Raw genomic sequence first — 17,372 nt, 5'->3', positions numbered from 1 at the left:
CCCCAGCCCCACATCCCCCCCCCCGCCCCCACACACACACACACACACACACACCAGCCCCCCCCCCCAGCCCCACCCCCCCCAGCCCCACATCCCCCCCCCACCTTCCAGCGCCCTCCTCAGCCTCTCTTTGCGCTCCCGCTGCCGCCGCCCCCTCTCCTCCTGCGCCCGGCGCTCCAGGTACTCCCTGCGCTGCCGGGCCTGGCGGCGGAGCTGGGGGGCACAGGGGGGCGTGGGGCCCATTGATCCCTATGGGGCACAAGGGGGGGGTCCCATTGACCCCTATGGGGCACAGGGGGGCGTGGGGCCCATTGATCCCTATGGGGCACAAGGGGGGGGTCCCCATTGCCCCCTATGGGGCACAAGGGGGGGGTCCCATTGACCCCTATGGGGCACAAAAGGGGGGGTCCCATTGCCCCCTATGGGGCACAAAGGGGGGATCCCATTGCCCCCTATGGGGCACAAGGGGGGGGCCCCATTGCCCCCTATGGGGCACAAAGGGGGGGTCCCATTGCCCCCTATGGGGCACAAGGGGGGGGATCCCTATGGGGCACAAGGGGGGGTCCCATTGCCCCCTATGGGGCACAAAGGGGGGTCCCATTGATCCCTATGGGGCACAAGGGGGTTCCCCACTGCCCCCTATGGGGCACAAAGGGGGGTCCCATTGATCCCTATGGGGCACAGAGGGGGGAACCCATTGCCCCCTATGGGGCACAAGGGGAGGGTCCCATTGACCCCTATGGGGCACAAAGGGGGGTCCCATTGCCCCCTATGGGGCACAAAGGGGGGGTCCCATTGCCCCCTATGGGGCACAAGGGGGGGGTCCCACTGCCCCCTATGGGGCACAAAGGGGGGGTCCCATTGACCCCTATGGGGCACAGAGGGGGGAACCCATTGCCCCCTATGGGGCACAAGGGGAGGGTCCCATTGACCCCTATGGGGCATAAAGGAGGGGTCCCCATTGCCCCCTATGGGGCACAAAGGGGGGTCCCATTGCCCCCTATGGGGCACAAAGGGGGGGGTCCCATTGCCCCCTATGGGGCACAGGGGCGTGGGGCCCATTGACCCCTATGGGGCACAAAGGGGGGGTCCCACTGCCCCCTATGGGGCACAAAGGAGGGGGTCCCATTGCCCCCTATGGGGCACAAAGGGGGGTCCCATTGATCCCTATGGGGCACAAGGGGGGGTCCCCACTGCCCCCTATGGGGCACAAGGGGGGGGTCCCATTGACCCCTATGGGGCACAAAGGGGGGGGTCCCATTGATCCCTATGGGGCACAGGGGGGCGTGGGGCCCACTGCCCCCTATGGGGCACAAAGGGGGGGGTCCCATTGCCCCCTATGGGGCACAAAGGGGGGGACGTGGGGTACCATTGCCCCCTATGGGGCACAAGGGGGGGTCCCCACTGCCCCCTATGGGGCACAAAGGGGGGGTCCCATTGCCCCCTATGGGGCACAAAGGGGGGTCCCATTGATCCCTATGGGGCACAAGGGGGGGTCCCCACTGCCCCCTATGGGGCACAAAGGGGGGTCCCATTGATCCCTATGGGGCACAAGGGGGGGTCCCCACTGCCCCCTATGGGGCACAAAGGGGGGTCCCATTGATCCCTATGGGGCACAGAGGGGGGAACCCATTGCCCCCTATGGGGCACAAGGGGAGGGTCCCATTGACCCCTATGGGGCACAAAGGGGGGTCCCATTGCCCCCTATGGGGCACAAAGGGGGGGTCCCATTGCCCCCTATGGGGCACAAGGGGGGGGTCCCACTGCCCCCTATGGGGCACAAGGGGGGGGTCCCATTGACCCCTATGGGGCACAGAGGGGGGAACCCATTGCCCCCTATGGGGCACAAGGGGAGGGTCCCATTGACCCCTATGGGGCATAAAGGAGGGGTCCCCATTGCCCCCTATGGGGCACAAAGGGGGGTCCCATTGCCCCCTATGGGGCACAAAGGGGGGGGTCCCATTGCCCCCTATGGGGCACAGGGGGGCGTGGGGCCCATTGACCCCTATGGGGCACAAAGGGGGGGTCCCACTGCCCCCTATGGGGCACAAAGGAGGGGGTCCCATTGCCCCCTATGGGGCACAAAGGGGGGTCCCATTGATCCCTATGGGGCACAAGGGGGGGTCCCCACTGCCCCCTATGGGGCACAAGGGGGGGGTCCCATTGACCCCTATGGGGCACAGGGGGGCGTGGGGCCCATTGATCCCTATGGGGCACAAAGGGGGGGTCCCACTGCCCCCTATGGGGCACAAAGGAGGGGGTCCCATTGCCCCCTATGGGGCACAAAGGAGGGGGTCCCATTGATCCCTATGGGGCACAAAGGGGGGTCCCATTGATCCCTATGGGGCACAAGGGGGGGTCCCCACTGCCCCCTATGGGGCACAAGGGGGGGGTCCCATTGACCCCTATGGGGCACAGGGGGGCGTGGGGCCCATTGATCGCTATGGGGCACAAAGGCGGGGTCCCCATTGCCCCCTATGGGGCACAGAGGGGGGGGTCCCACTGCCCCCTATGGGGCACAAAGGGGGGGTCCCATTGCCCCCTATGGGGCACAAAGGGGGGGGTCCCACTGCCCCCTATGGGGCACAAAGGGGGGGTCCCATTGCCCCCTATGGGGCACAGGGGGGGTCCCATTGCCCCCTATGGGGCACAAAGGGGGGGGTCCCACTGCCCCCTATGGGGCACAAACGGGGGTCCCCATTGCCCCCTATGGGGCACAAGCGGAGGCGATGGCGGGGCTGGGAGCGGAGCTGGACGCGGCGGCGCTGGCGCTGATGGAGGCGCTCGAGGCGCTGCAGGAGCGGAGGCAGAACCTGGAGAGGGTCCTGCGGGAGGTGATGGGGGTGTGGGGCTGCCCCATAGGGACGTGTGTGGGGCTGACCCATAGCGGCGTGTGTGGGGCTGGGGCTGCCCCATAGCGGCGTGTGTGGGGCTGCCCCATAGCAGCGTGTGTGGGGCTGGGGCTGACCCATAGCGACGTGTGTGGGGCTGCCCCATAGCAGCGTGTGTGGGGCTGGGGCTGACCCATAGCGGCGTGTGTGGGGCTGCCCCATAGCGACGTGTGTGGGGCTGGGGCTGACCCATAGCGGCGTGTGTGGGGCTGGGGCTGCCCCATAGCGGCGTGTGTGGGGCTGGGGCTGACCCATAGCGACGTGTGTGGGGCTGCCCCATAGCAGCGTGTGTGGGGCTGGGGCTGACCCATAGCGGCGTGTGTGGGGCTGCCCCATAGCGACGTGTGTGGGGCTGCCCCATAGCGGCGTGTGTGGGGCTGCCCCATAGCGGCGTGTGTGGGGCTGCCCCATAGCGGCGTGTGTGGGGCTGCCCCATAGCGGCGTGTGTGGGGCTGACCCATAGCGACGTGTGTGGGGCTGGGGCTGACCCATAGCGACGTGTGTGGAGCTGCCCCATAGCGACGTGTGTGGGGCTGCCCCATAGCGACGTGTGTGGGGCTGCCCCATAGGGACACGTATGGGGCTGGGGCTGCCCCATAGGGACGCGAGTGGAGCTGGGGCTGCCCCATAGGGACGCGTGTGGGGCTGGGCCTGCCCCATAGGGACGCGTGTGGGGCTGCCCCATAGCGACCCCGTGGGGTGACCCCTGTCCGTGGGGCGCCCCCAGGGGTGGCTCTCGCTCTCCCAGGCCCGCTACTCCCTGGGCTGCCACCGGGTCTCGGCCCTGCAGTACGGGGCCTCCATGGAGCCGAGGGTGCGGGTCCTGCCCAGGTGGGGGGCAAGGGGGGGACATGGGGGGCAATGGGGGGAGATGGGGGAGGACAATGGGGGGACAATGGGGGGGGAGATCGAGGGGCAATGGGGAGATGGGGGGACTATGGGGGGCAATGGGGGGGGAGATCGAGGGGCAATGGGGTCTATGGGGGGCAGTGGGGGGGATATGGGGGGCAATGGGGGGACCATGGGGGGCAGTGGGGGGGGGACATGGGGGGCAATGGGGGGGGAGATGGGGGGGGGCAATGGGGACCATGGGGGGCAGTGGGGGGGGAGATGGGGGAGGACAATGGGGGGACAATGGGGGGGGAGATTGAGGGGCAATGGGGTCTATGGGGGGCAGTGGGGGGGATATGGGGACAATGGGGGGGGAGATGGGGGGTGCAATGGGGACTATGGGGGGACAATGGGGACCAGGATGGGCAATGGGGGTGGAACATGGGGGGAGATGGTCCCCACTGCCCCTCATTAGGGACAATGGGGGGCAATGGGGGGGTTGGTGACATCCGTTCCTCCCCTCCCCCCAGGCAGGACCCGGGGGCCCCCCCCCGCTTTGAGGAGGTGCCGGGGACTGGGGGGGACCCCGAGGACCCCCAGGAGGGGGAGGGCAAAGGTGAGGAGGGGGGAGGGGAGGGGGGGAGGGGCGCAGTCACGTGGGGGTCACCCCCATTTGTGCCCCTCCCCCCAGGGTTGCGCCAGCGCCGGGGACCCCCAGAGAAAGGGGGGGCCCCGCCCCGCCCCCCCCCGGACCCTTTGACCTGGTTTGGGGTCCTGGTGCCCCTCCCCCTGCGGAGGGCGCAGGGCTCCTTCAGCCAAGGTGAGGGGGGGAGAATGGGGGGGTCCCTGCCCCACACTTGGGGGGCTCAACAGGGTCCCTGCCCCACACGATGGGGAGGGTAAATGGGGTCCCTGCCCCACACTTGGGGGGCCCCTGCCCCACACTTGGGGGACTCAATGGTGTCACTGCCCAACACGATGGGGAGGGTAAATGGGGTCCCTGCCCCACACTTGGGGGGCTCAGTTGGGTCCCTGCCCCGCACGATGGGGAGGGTAAATGGGGTCCCTGCCCCACACATCAGGGGCTCAATGGGGTCACTGCCCCACACTTGGTGGGCTCAATGGGGTCCCTGCCCCACACGATGGGGGGCTCAGTTGGGTCCCTGCCCCACACAATGGGGAGGGTAAATGGGGTCCCTGCCCCACACATCAGGGGCTCAATGGGGTCCCTGCCCCACACTTGGTGGGCTCAATGGGGTCCCTGCCCCACACGATGGGGGGCTCAACAGGGTCCCTGCCCCACACAATGGGGAGGGTAAATGGGGTCCCTGCCCCACACATGGGGGTCTCAATGGGGTCACTGCCCCACACTTGGTGGGCTCAATGGGGTCCCTGCCCCACACGATGGGGGGCTCAACAGGGTCCCTGCCCCACACAATGGGGAGGGTAAATGGGGTCCCTGCCCCACACATGGGGGTCTCAATGGGGTCACTGCCCCACGCTTGGCAGGGTCAGTGGGGTCCCTGCCCAACACGATGGGGGGGTCTCAATGGGGTCCCTGCCCCACACTTGGGGGTCTCACTGCGGTCCCTGCCCCACACGTGGGGGTCTCACTGCGGTCCCTGCCCCACACGTGGGGGTCTCACTGCGGTCCCTGCCCCACACTTGGGGGTCTCACTGCGGTCCCTGCCCCACACTTGGGGGTCTCACTGCGGTCCCTGCCCCACACATGGGGGGGTCTCACTGCGGTCCCTGCCCCACACGTGGGGGTCTCACTGGGGTCCCTGCCCCACACGTGGGGGTCTCACTGCGGTCCCTGCCCCACACTTGGGGGTCTCAGCGGTGTCGCTGGTGCTGGACGTGGCCACGCTGCAGAGCGCGGTGGCTGCGGCGGCCGCTCGGTACCGGGCCCTGCTTGGGGGGCAGCGGCGCCCCCGTGCGGACACCGAGGGCAGCGCCGGGAGCAGAGGTGGGGCCTATGGGTGCCACTGGGGCCTATGGGTGCCATTGGGGGCTATGGGTGCCACTGGGGCCTATGGGTGCCACTGGGGGCTATGGGTACCACTGGGGGCTATGGGTGCCGTTGGGGGCTATGGGTGCCACTGGGGGCTATGGGTGCCATTGGGGGCTATGGGTGCCACTGGGGGCTATGGGTGCCGTTGGGGCCTATGGGTACCACTGGGGCCTATGGGTGCCATTGGGGCCAATGGGTGCCACTGGGGCCTATGGGTGCCATTGGGGGCTATGGGTGCCACTGGGGGCTATGGGTGCCACTGGGGCCTATGGGTGCCATTGGGGGCTATGGGTGCCACTGGGGCCTATGGGTGCCACTGGGAGCTATGGGTGCCGTTAGGGGCTATGGGTGCCGTTGGGGCCTATGGGTACCACTGGGGCCTATGGGTGCCATTGGGGCCAATGGGTGCCACTGGGGCCTATGGGTGCCATTGGGGGCTATGGGTGCCACTGGGGGCTATGGGTGCCACTGGGGCCTATGGGTGCCATTGGGGGCTATGGGTGCCACTGGGGCCTATGGGTGCCACTGGGAGCTATGGGTGCCGTTAGGGGCTATGGGTGCCGTTGGGGCCTATGGGTGCCGTTGAGGTCTACGGGTGCCATTGGGGCCTATGGGTGCTGTTGTGGCCTATGGGAGACACTGAGCCCCATGGGTGCCGTTGTGACCCATGGGTGCCACTGAGCCCCCCATGTCCCCACAGATGAGCTGGAGCTGCACGAGGACCCTGTGGGTAACGTGGAGCCTGTCTGCGGGTGACAGTGACATCACCGCTTGTGACGGTGACATCAGCGCTCGCGATGGTGACGTCACCGCTCAGGACAGTGACGTCATCACTCATGACAATGACATCACTCAAGACAGCGATGTCTCCACAACGGTGACATCACCGCTCGCAACAGTGACGTCAGCACTTGTGTCAGTGACGTCACTGCCTGTGACAGTGCAGTTACCGCTCGCGACAGTGACGTCACCGCCTGTGACCATGATGTCACCGCTCGCGGCAGTGACGTCATCACTTGTGACGTGTCACCGTGTCCCTAATAAAGACAACGGCAGCCGCTGGTTTTGTGTCGCCTTCGGAGCCATCTTGGCACCGTTGTGATGTCACTGTGACGTCACTTTGTCCCCATCTTGGGAGCGCTATGACGTCGATATGACATCACTGTGACGTCACTTTGTCCCCATCTCGGTAGCGCTATGATGTCACTGTGACGTCACTTTGTCCCTTCTCGGTAGTGCCATGATGTTGATATGACATCACTGTGACGTCACTTTGTCCCCATCTCGGTAGCACTATGACGTCACTGTGATGTCACTTTGTCCCCATCTCGGTAGCGCTATGACGTCACTGTGACGTCACTTTGTGTCCATCTCAGTAGCGCTATGACGTCGATGTGACGTCACTGTGACGTCACTTTGTGTCCATCTCGGTAGCTCTATGATGTCGATATGATGTTACTGTGACGTCACTTTGGAGCCATACTGGTGCCACCATGATGTCACTGTGACGTCACTTTGTCTCCATCTTGGTAGCACTATGACGTCACTGTGACATCACTTTGTCCCCATCTTGGTGCCACTATGACGTCACTACAACCCTTTGGTGCTACCATGACATCACTATGACATCACTATGACATCACTATGACATCACTATGACATCACTTTGGCGCCATCCCAGTGCCCCTACAACACACCCCAGCACCCACCTTACCCCCCCCCCCCCCCCATCCATCCAATCACAGCCGCCCCTTTGCCAATCTCTCTGTTTATTGGTCAGGCCCCCCCCTTTACCCCGCCCCCCCCCCCCCCCGAGCCCGACACCAACCACGTGGGGTGGAAAGGGGGAGGGGGGGAGGTGTGTGCGCGAGGAGGAAGGGGGGGGGTGGGGAGGAGCTTAACGGAGGGGGCGTGTCCCACAGAGGCCCCGCCCCCCCCGCGGAGGGGGCGTGGCCTAGCGGATGCTGTAGCGCACGTAGGGCACCTCGATGTCGGCGTCGCTGTCGTCGTTGCAGCAGAGCTCGAAGACCAAGGCCTTGACGTGGCGGCCCAGGCGCTTCTTGGAGACCCGCGCCACGATCTCCGTCATCCTGGGGGGAGATGGGGGGCGGACGTGGGGGGCGGGACCCATAGAACAGCGGGGAGCCCCATAGGGAGGTGGCTATGGGGGGGAGAGGAACTTGGGGGGCTGGACCCATAGAAAAGGGAGAAGCCCCATAGGGAGGTGGCTATGGGGGGGAGAGGAACTTGGGGGGCTGGACCCATAGAACAGCGGGGAGCCCCATAGGGAGGTGGCTATGGGGGGGAGAGGAACTTGGGGGGCTGGACCCATAGAAAAGGGGAGCCCCATAGGGAGGTGGCTGGGGGGGGGGGGCGGACTTGGGGGGCTGGACCCATAGAACAGCGGGGAGCCCCATAGGGAGGTGGATATGGGGGCGAGAGGCACTTGGGGGGCGGGAGCCATAGAACACAGGGGGAGCCCCATAGGAAGGTGGGAATGGGGGGGAGAGGAACTTGGGGGGCTGGACCCACAGAAAAGGGAGAAGCCCAATAGGGAGGTGGGTATGGGGGGAGGAGAGGCACTTGGGGGGCTGGAGCCATAGAACAGCAGGGGAGCCCCATAGGGAGGTGGCTATGGGGGGGAGAGGAACTTGGGGGGCTGGACCCATAGAACAGCGGGGCAGCCCCATAGGGAGGTGGCTATGGGGGGGAGAGGAACTTGGGGGGCTGGAGCTATAGGAAAGGGGGAGCCCCATAGGGAGGTGGCTATGGGGGGGAGAGGAACTTGGGGGGCTGGACCCATAGAACAGCGGGGCAGCCCCATAGGGAGGTGGCTATGGGGGGGAGAGGAACTTGGGGGGCTGGAGCTATAGGAAAGGGGGAGCCCCATAGGGAGGTGGCTATGGGGGGGAGAGGAACTTGGGGGGCTGGACCCATAGAAAAGGGGAGCCCCATAGGGAGGTGGCAATGGGGGGCGGACTTGGGGGGCTGGACCCATAGAAAAGGGAGAAGCCCCATAGGGAGGTGGATATGGGGGCGAGAGGCACTTGGGGGGCGGGAGCCATAGAACACAGGGGGAGCCCCATAGGGAGGTGGCTATGGGGGGGAGAGGAACTTGGGGGGCTGGACCCATAGAAAGGGGGAGCCCCATAGGGAGGTGGGTATGGGGGGGAGAGGAACTTGGGGGCTGGACCCATAGAAAAGGGGAGCCCCATAGGGAGGTGGCTGGGGGGGGGGGCGGACTTGGGGGGCTGGACCCATAGAACAGCGGGGAGCCCCATAGGGAGGTGGGTATGGGGGCGAGAGGCACTTGGGGGGCGGGAGCCATAGAACACAGGGGGAGCCCCATAGGGAGGTGGCTATGGGGGGGAGAGGAACTTGGGGGCTGGAGGCATAGAAAGGGGGAGCCCCATAGGGAGGTGGCTATGGGGGGGAGAGGAACTTGGGGGGCTGGACCCATAGAAAGGGGGAGCCCCATAGGGAGGTGGGTATGGGGGGGAGAGGAACTTGGGGGGCTGGACCCATAGAAAAGGGGAGCCCCATAGGGAGGTGGCTGGGGGGGGGGGGGCGGACTTGGGGGGCTGGACCCATAGAACAGCGGGGAGCCCCATAGGGAGGTGGGTATGGGGGCGAGAGGCACTTGGGGGGCGGGAGCCATAGAACACAGGGGGAGCCCCATAGGGAGGTGGCTATGGGGGGGAGAGGAACTTGGGGGGCTGGAGGCATAGAAAGGGGGAGCCCCATAGGGAGGTGGCTATGGGGGGGAGAGGAACTTGGGGGGCTGGACCCATAGAAAAGGGGAGCCCCATAGGGAGGTGGCTATGGGGGGGAGTGGAACTTGGGGGGCTGGAGCTATAGGAAAGGGGGAGCCCCATAGGGAGGTGGGTATGGGGGGGAGAGGAACTTGGGGGGCTGGACCCATAGAAAAGGGAGAAGCCCCATAGGGAGGTGGGTATGGGGGGAGGAGAGGCACTTGGGGGGCTGGAGCCATAGAAAGGGGGAGCCCCATAGGGAGGTGGGTATGGGGGGGAGAGGAACTTGGGGGGCTGGACCCATAGAGTGGGGTGCCCTATAGAGGGCACCATTCATGGGTGTTCCCCCCCCCACCCATGGGTGCCACCCCCACCCCACCATGGGATATCCCCCACTCCCCCCCCCACCAGTGCCCCCCCATTAATGGGTGCTGTTTCCCCCCCCCATAGGGTGCCCCCCACCCATGGGTGCTCCCCCCACCCATGGGTGCCCCCCACGGCCTACGGTTGGTCGTGGCGCTCGCGCAGCTTGGCGGGGGGCATGAAGAAGGAGTAGAGCATGGAGACCCCCTGCGACAGCATCGTGATCTCCAGGCGATGCTCGCGCTGTGGGGCACAGAGAGCCATGGGCGCCCCATAGCGCCCCACAGCGCCCCACAAGTGCCCCATGGAGGGGGGGGGGGGCGGTACCTTGAAGTAGGCGAGGAACTGGCGCAGGGTCATCTCCTGCCCGTCCGGCTGCAGCCCCTGCACCTCGAAGCGGTCCCACAGCGTCCACTCCACCTCGTAGTACTGGGGGGGCAGACCCATAGCGGGGGGTCAGACCCATAGCGGGGGGGCAGAGCCATGGAGAGGGGTCAGACCCATAGCGGGGGGGCAGAGCCATAGCGAGGGGGTCATAAACATAGGGAGGGGTCAGACCCATAGCGAGGGGGCAGAGCCATGGAGAGGGGTCAGACCCATAGCAAGGGGTCAGACCCATAGCGGGGAGAGCAGACCCATAGAGAGGGGTCAGACCCATAGCGGGGAGTCAGACCCATAGTGAGGGGGCAGAGCCATAGAGAGGGGTCAGACCCATAGCGGGGGGTCAGACCCATAGCGAGGGGGTCAGACCCATAGCGGGGGGGCAGAGCCATAGAGAGGGGGCAGAAACATAGAGAGGGGGCAGAGCCATAGCGGGCTCCCCCAGCTCCACACCCCACAGCTCCATACCCCATAGCTCCACACCCCACATCTCCACACCCCATAGCTCTCTATGTGTCCATACCCCACAGCTCCACACCCCATAGCTCCATACCCCATAGCTCCCCATCTATGTGTTCATACCCCACACCTCCATACCCCACATCTCCACACCCCACAGCTCCCTACGTGTCCACACCCCACAGCTCCATCCCCCACACCTCCACACCCCACAGCTCCCTACATGTCCACCCCCTCACCTCCGTGGGGCAGGCCGGCTCTCACCTTGTTTCGGGGGCAGGCGATGGGCTCGGAGAAGGCGAGGAAGGGCAGGGCCAGGTTGAGGAAGGCGTTCTTGTAGGAGCCCAGGCGCCGCTGGCCCTGCACCAGCTTGAGCAGCTCCAGGCAGCCCAGCCCCACAACCGCCGCCGTGGTCGTGGCGATGGCCGGGATGATCTTGCCCGCGATCAGCTTGCTCTGCCCCACGGAGATGGGGAGGTGAGGGGGGGTCCCCATGGATCCCTATGGGGGTGCTGTGGCCCATGGATCCCTATGGGGCTGCTAGGGACACCTATGGGGATGCTGGGGGCTCCCCATGGATCCCTATGGGGCTGCTAGGGACACCTATGGGGATGCTGGGGGCTCCCCATGGATCCCTATGGGGGTGCTAGGGACACCTATGGGGATGCTGTGGCCCATGGATCCCTATGGGGCTGCTAGGGACACCTATGGGGATGCTGGGGGCTCCCCATGGATCCCTATGGGGATGCTAAGGGCACCTATGGGGATGCTGGGAGCTCCCCATGGATCCCTATGGGGGTGCTAGGGACACCTATGGGGATGCTATGGGGATGCTGGGGGAATGCTGGGGGCTCCCCATGGATCCCTATGGGGATGCTGTGGCCCATGGATCCCTATGGGGCTGCTAGGGACACCTATGGGGATGCTGGGGGCTCCCCATGGATCCCTATGGGGCTGCTAAGGGCACCTATGGGGATGCTATGGGGATGCTGGGGGCTCCCCATGGATCCCTATGGGGGTGCTAGGGACACCTATGGGGATGCTATGGGGATGCTGGGGGAATGCTGGGGGCTCCCCATGGATCCCTATGGGGATGCTGTGGCCCATGGATCCCTATGGGGCTGCTAGGGACACCTATGGGGATGCTGGGGGCTCCCCAAGGATCCCTATGGGGGTGCTAGGGACACCTATGGGGATGCTATGGGGATGCTGGGGGCTCCCCATGGATCCCTATGGGGGTGCTAGGGACACCTATGGGGATGCTGGGGGGATGCTGGGAGCTCCCCATGGATCCCTATGGGGAGGCTGGGGGGATGCTGGGGGCTCCCCATGGATCCCTATGGGGGTGCTGTGGCCCATGGATCCCTATGGGGCTGCTAAGGGCACCTATGGGGATGCTATGGGGATGCTGGGGGCTCCCCATGGATCCCTATGGGGAGGCTGGAGGGATGCTATGGGGATGCTATAGGGGTGCTGTGGCCCATGGATCCCTATGGGGAGGCTGGGGGGATGCTGGGGGCTCCCCATGCATCCCTATGGGGCTGCTGGGGATGCCTGTGGGGCCTCTATGGACACCCCTCGTCTATAGCACCCATAGGAGCACCCACAGCACCCATAGGAACACCCCTAGCACCCATAGGAGCACCCACAGCACCCATAGGAGCACCCATAGCACCCATAGGAACACCCCTAGCACCCATAGGAGCACCCATAGCACCCATAGGAGCACCCATAGAAACACCCCTAGCACCCATAGGAGCACCCATAGCACCCATAGCACCCATAGAAACACCCCTAGCACCCATAGGAACACCCATAGCACCCATAGGAGCACCCATAGGAGCACCCCTAGCACCCATAGGAGCACCCATAGCACCCATAGGAGCACCCATAGCACCCATAGGAGCACCCATAGAAACACCCCTAGCACCCATAGGAGCACCCATAGCACCCATAGAAACACCCCTAGCACCCATAGGAACACCCATAGCACCCATAGGAGCACCCCTAGCACCCATAGGAGCACCCATAGCACCCATAGAAACACCCCTAGCACCCATAGGAGCACCCATAGCTCCCATAGAAACACCCCTAGCACCCATAGGAACACCCCTAGCACCCATAGGAGCACCCATAGTAGCACCCCTAGCACCCATAGGAGCACCCATAGCACCCACAGCACCCATAGCACCCATAGGAGCACCCATAGCACCCATAGGAGCACCCATAGTAGCACCCCTAGCACCCATAGGAGCACCCATAGCACCCACAGCACCCATAGGAGCACCCATAGCACCCACAGCACCCATAGGAGCACCCCTAGCACCCATAGGAGCACCCACAGCACCCATAGGAGCACCCATAGCAGCACCCCTAGCACCCACAGCACCCATAGGAGCACCCCTAGCACCCAGAGCACCCATAGGAGCACCCATAGTAGCACCCCTAGCACCCACAGCACCCATAGGAGCACCCATAGTAGCACCCCTAGCACCCATAGGAGCACCCCTAGCACCCACAGCACCCATAGGAGCACCCCTAGCACCCATAGGAGCACCCATAGGAGCACCCCTAGCACCCATACGAGCACCCATAGCACCCATAGGAGCACCCCTAGCACCCATAGCACCCATAGGAGCACCCCTAGCACCCACAGCACCCACCTTGTGGCGGTCGGCCGGGGGGATGTCGTAGTTCTCGGCCCGCAGGTTGGAAGCAGCCACGATGAAATCCATGTGGAAGTTGGTGTCATCGTCCTGGGGGGGGGGGAAGGGGCAGCACCCATGGGTGCTCTGGGGGGGCACCCATGGGTGCTGGGGGGAGGGGCAGCACCCACCTTCTCGAAGTCAATGGGGTACATGCGGAACCCGCGCAGCTCCTCGGGGCTGGGCAGCGACGCCTTCAGCTCCTCCAGGCGCCCGTCGTCTATGGGTGGGGGGCACCCATGGGACACCCATTGCACACATGGGAACCCCAGAGCACCCATGGGAACCCCAGAGCACCCATGGGACACCCAGAGCACCCATGGGAACCCCAGAGCACCCAGGGGACCCCCAGAGCACCCATGGGAACCCCAGAGCACCCAGGGGACCCCCAGAGCACCCATGGGAACCCCAGAGCACCCATGGGAACCCCATTGCACCCATGGGAACCCCAGAGCACCCATGGGACACCCACTGCACCCATGGGAACCCCAGAGCACCCATGGGAACCCCAGAGCACCCATGGGACACCCATTGCACCCATGGGAACCCCATTGCACCCATGGGAACCCCAGAGCACCCATGGGACCCCCAGAGCACCCATAGGACCCCCAGAGCACCCATGGGATGCCCATTGCACCCATGGGAACCCCAGAGCACCCATGGGACCCCCAGAGCACCCATGGGATGCCCATTGCACCCATGGGACCCTCAAAGCACCCATAGGACCCCTATTGCACCCATGGGACCCCCAGAGCACCCACAGGACCCCCAGAGCACCCATGGGATGCCCATTGCACCCATGGGACCCTCAGAGCACCCACAGGACACCCATTGCACCCATGGGACCCCCAGAGCACCCATGGGACCCCCAGAGCACCCATGGGATGCCCATTGCACCCATGGGAACCCCAGAGCACCCAAGGGACCCCCAGAGCACCCATGGGATGCCCATTGCACCCATGGGACCCTCAGAGCACCCACAGGACACCCATTGCACCCATGGGACCCCCAGAGCACCCATGGGACCCCCAGAGCACCCATGGGATGCCCATTGCACCCATGGGACCCTCAGAGCACCCATAGGACACCCATTGCACCCATGGGACACCCATTGCACCCATGGGACCCCCAGAGCATCCATGGGACCCCAATTGAACCCATGGGACACCCATTGCACCCATGGGACCCCCAGAGCACCCATGGGACCCCCAGAGCACCCATAGGACCACTATTGCACCCATGGGACCTCCAGAGCACCCATGGGACCCCCAGAGCACCCATGGGACCCCCAGAGCATCCATGGGGGGAGAGTGGCACTTGGGGGGGCTGGACCCATAGAACCCTAACCCTAACCCCATAGGAACCCCATCCCCCCCCATAACCCCCCCATCCCCCCTCCCCCCAGCACCCATAGGAAAGCCATCCCCCCCATCACCCCACCCCATCCCCCATAGGAACCCCATAACCCCCCCTCCAAACACCCCTAACCCCCCATCAGCACCCATAGGAACCCCATAACCCCCCATCCCCCATAACCCCCATAACTCCCCTCCCATCCCACATACCCCACCCCTAACCCATAGGAACCCCATAATTCCCCCCCCATAGGAACCCCGTAATTCCCCCCCATCCCCCCTTATCTCCCATAACCCCTCCCCATCCCCCATAATCCCCTATGCCCCCATCCCCCCTATTTCCCATCCCCCCATCCCCCTCAATCCCCCATCTCTCCCCTCCCCCATAACCCCCCCTCCCCCATCCCCCCCATTTCTCATCCCCCGTAACCCCTCCCCATCCCCCTCAATCCCCCATCCCCCCCATAACCCCCCCCATCTCCCATCCCCCCCCCCAGGAACCCCATAACCCCTCTCTGCCCCCATCCCCCCCCCTCCCATCCCCCTCAAACCCCATCCCCCATCCCCCCCCAATTCCCCCCATTTCCCATCCCCCCCCCATCCCCCCATTTCCCATCCCCCCCATTTCCCATCCCCCCCATTTCCCATCCCCCTATTTCCCATCCCCCCCATCCCCCCCCACCATCTCCCATCCCCCCCCACCCCCCCATCATTTCCCATCCCCCCCCATCCCCCCCATCCCCCCTCCCCCATCCCCCCCATCTCCCATCCCCCCCCATTTCCCATCCCCCCCATTTCCCATCCCCCCCATCCCCCCATTTCCCATCCCCCCATTTCCCATCCCCCCCATTTCCCATCCCCCCATTTCCCATCCCCCCCATTTCCCATCCCCCCATTTCCCATCCCCCCCATTTCCCATCCCCCCATTTCCCCTCCCCCCATTTCCCCTCCCCCCATTTCCCATCCCCCCATTTCCCCTCCCCCCATTTCCCCTCCCCCCATTTCCCCTCCCCCCATTTCCCATCCCCCCATTTCCCCTCCCCCCATTTCCCATCCCCCCATTTCCCCTCCCCCCATTTCCCCTCCCCCCATTTCCCATCCCCCCATTTCCCCTCCCCCCCCATTTCCCATCCCCCCCGAGTTCCCCTACCCCCATTTCCCCTCCCCCCATTTCCCATCCCCCCCCCATTTCCCCTCCCCTCCCCCCATACCCATGCTGGCCGCCGCGCTCTGCAGCTCCTGATCGGACACGTGGATCCATCCCCTCCATCCCCCCATTTCCCATCCCCATAACCCCCATTTCCCATCCCCCCCATTTCCCATCCCCCCATTTCCCCTCCCCCCATTTCCCATCCCCCCATTTCCCCTCCCCCCATACCCATCCCCCCATTTCCCCTCCCCTCCCCCCATACCGATGCTGGCCGCCGCGCTCTGCAGCTCCTGGTCGGACACGTGGGTCCATCCCCTCCATCCCCCCATTTCCCATCCCCCCCATCCCCCCCATCCCCCCATTTCCCATCCCCCCCCCATTTCCCATCCCCCCATTTCCCATCCCCCCATTTCCCCTCCCCCATACCCATGCTGGCCGCGGCGCTCTGCAGCTCCTGGTCGGACACGTGGATCCGGACCCCGGCTTTGGGGGCGAAGGGGGGGACCCGCACGTGGCGCAGGAGCGCGGCCACGGCCCCACGGTCCCGGCTGCCCCCCAGCCCATAGCTCTGAGCAAAGAGGTTGGCGGCCGCCACCACGTAGTCAAGGTGCAGGGGCTGGGGAGAGAGAGAGAGCACCCATGGGTGTCAATGGGAGCATCCATGGGTGTCAATGGGAGCACCCATGGGTGTCAATGGGGGAGCACACAGGGGTGTCAATGGGGGAGCACCCATGGGTGTCAATGGGGGAGCACCCATGGGTGTCAATGGGAGCACCCAGGGGTGTCAATGGGAGCACCCATGGGTGTCAATGGGAGCACCCATGGGTGTCAATGGGAGCACCCATGGGTGTCAATGGGGGAGCACACAGGGGTGTCAATGGGGGAGCACCCATGGGTGTCAATGGGAGCACCCATGGGTGTCAATGGGAGCACCCAGGGGTGTCAATGGGGGAGCACCCATGGGTGTCAATGGGAGCACCCATGGGTGTCAATGGGAGCACCCATGGGTGTCAATGGGAGCATCCATGGGTGTCAATGGGAGCACCCATGGGTGTCAATGGGAGCACCCATGGGTGTCAATGGGGAAAGGGGGGGCACAGCCCCACGGTCCCGGCTGCCCCCCAGCCCATAGCTCTGAGCAAAGAGGTTGGCGGCCGCCACCACGTAGTCAAGGTGCAGGGGCTGGGGAGAGAGAGCACCCATGGGTGTCAATGGGAGCATCCATGGGTGTCAATGGGAGCACCCATGGGTGTCAATGGGAGCACCCATGGGTGTCAATGGGAGCACCCAGGGGTGGCACAGGGGGAGCACCCAGGGGTGGCAGTGGGGAGCACACAGGGGTGTTAATGGGGGGGCACCCATGGGTGGCAGTGGGGGAGCACCCAGGGGTGTCACAGGGGGAGCACACAGAGGTGGCAGTGGGGGAGCACACAGGGGTGGCAGTGGGGAGCACACAGGGGTGCCACAGGGA

The 17,372-nt window shown here is 65.3% G+C and overlaps 2 protein-coding genes across 2 annotated transcripts; one reads left to right on the top strand and one right to left on the bottom strand.

The window, feature by feature from the left end:
- The first annotated feature begins 2,729 nt into the window (after positions 1–2,729).
- Positions 2,730–6,838, top strand: CCDC115 (coiled-coil domain containing 115). The gene is made up of 6 exons (XM_057431329.1): positions 2,730–2,834; positions 3,619–3,722; positions 4,253–4,338; positions 4,414–4,542; positions 5,563–5,623; positions 6,496–6,838. Exons 1-6 carry the CDS (start codon positions 2,730–2,732, stop codon positions 6,836–6,838), a joined length of 828 nt encoding a protein of 275 aa, XP_057287312.1.
- Positions 6,839–7,669: 831 nt separating this feature from the next.
- Positions 7,670–17,083, bottom strand: LOC130611021 (ubiquitin-like modifier-activating enzyme 1; the record flags this gene model as incomplete). The annotated part of the gene is made up of 8 exons (XM_057431319.1): positions 7,670–7,826; positions 9,994–10,094; positions 10,179–10,280; positions 10,956–11,147; positions 13,355–13,447; positions 13,528–13,616; positions 16,328–16,517; positions 17,000–17,083. Coding segments are annotated over 8 exons (987 nt in total), but the record flags the coding sequence as incomplete, so codon positions are not given.
- Between the last annotated feature and the right edge of the window lie 289 nt (positions 17,084–17,372).

Source organism: Pezoporus wallicus, unplaced genomic scaffold (genome assembly GCF_028554395.1).
Source record: "Pezoporus wallicus isolate ANWC-B61680 ecotype Strahan unplaced genomic scaffold, APGP_CSIRO_Pwel_v1 contig_13698, whole genome shotgun sequence".
In the NCBI taxonomy this organism is placed as follows: domain Eukaryota; kingdom Metazoa; phylum Chordata; class Aves; order Psittaciformes; family Psittacidae; genus Pezoporus; species Pezoporus wallicus.
This window is presented reverse-complemented; position numbering and strand designations above follow the sequence as displayed.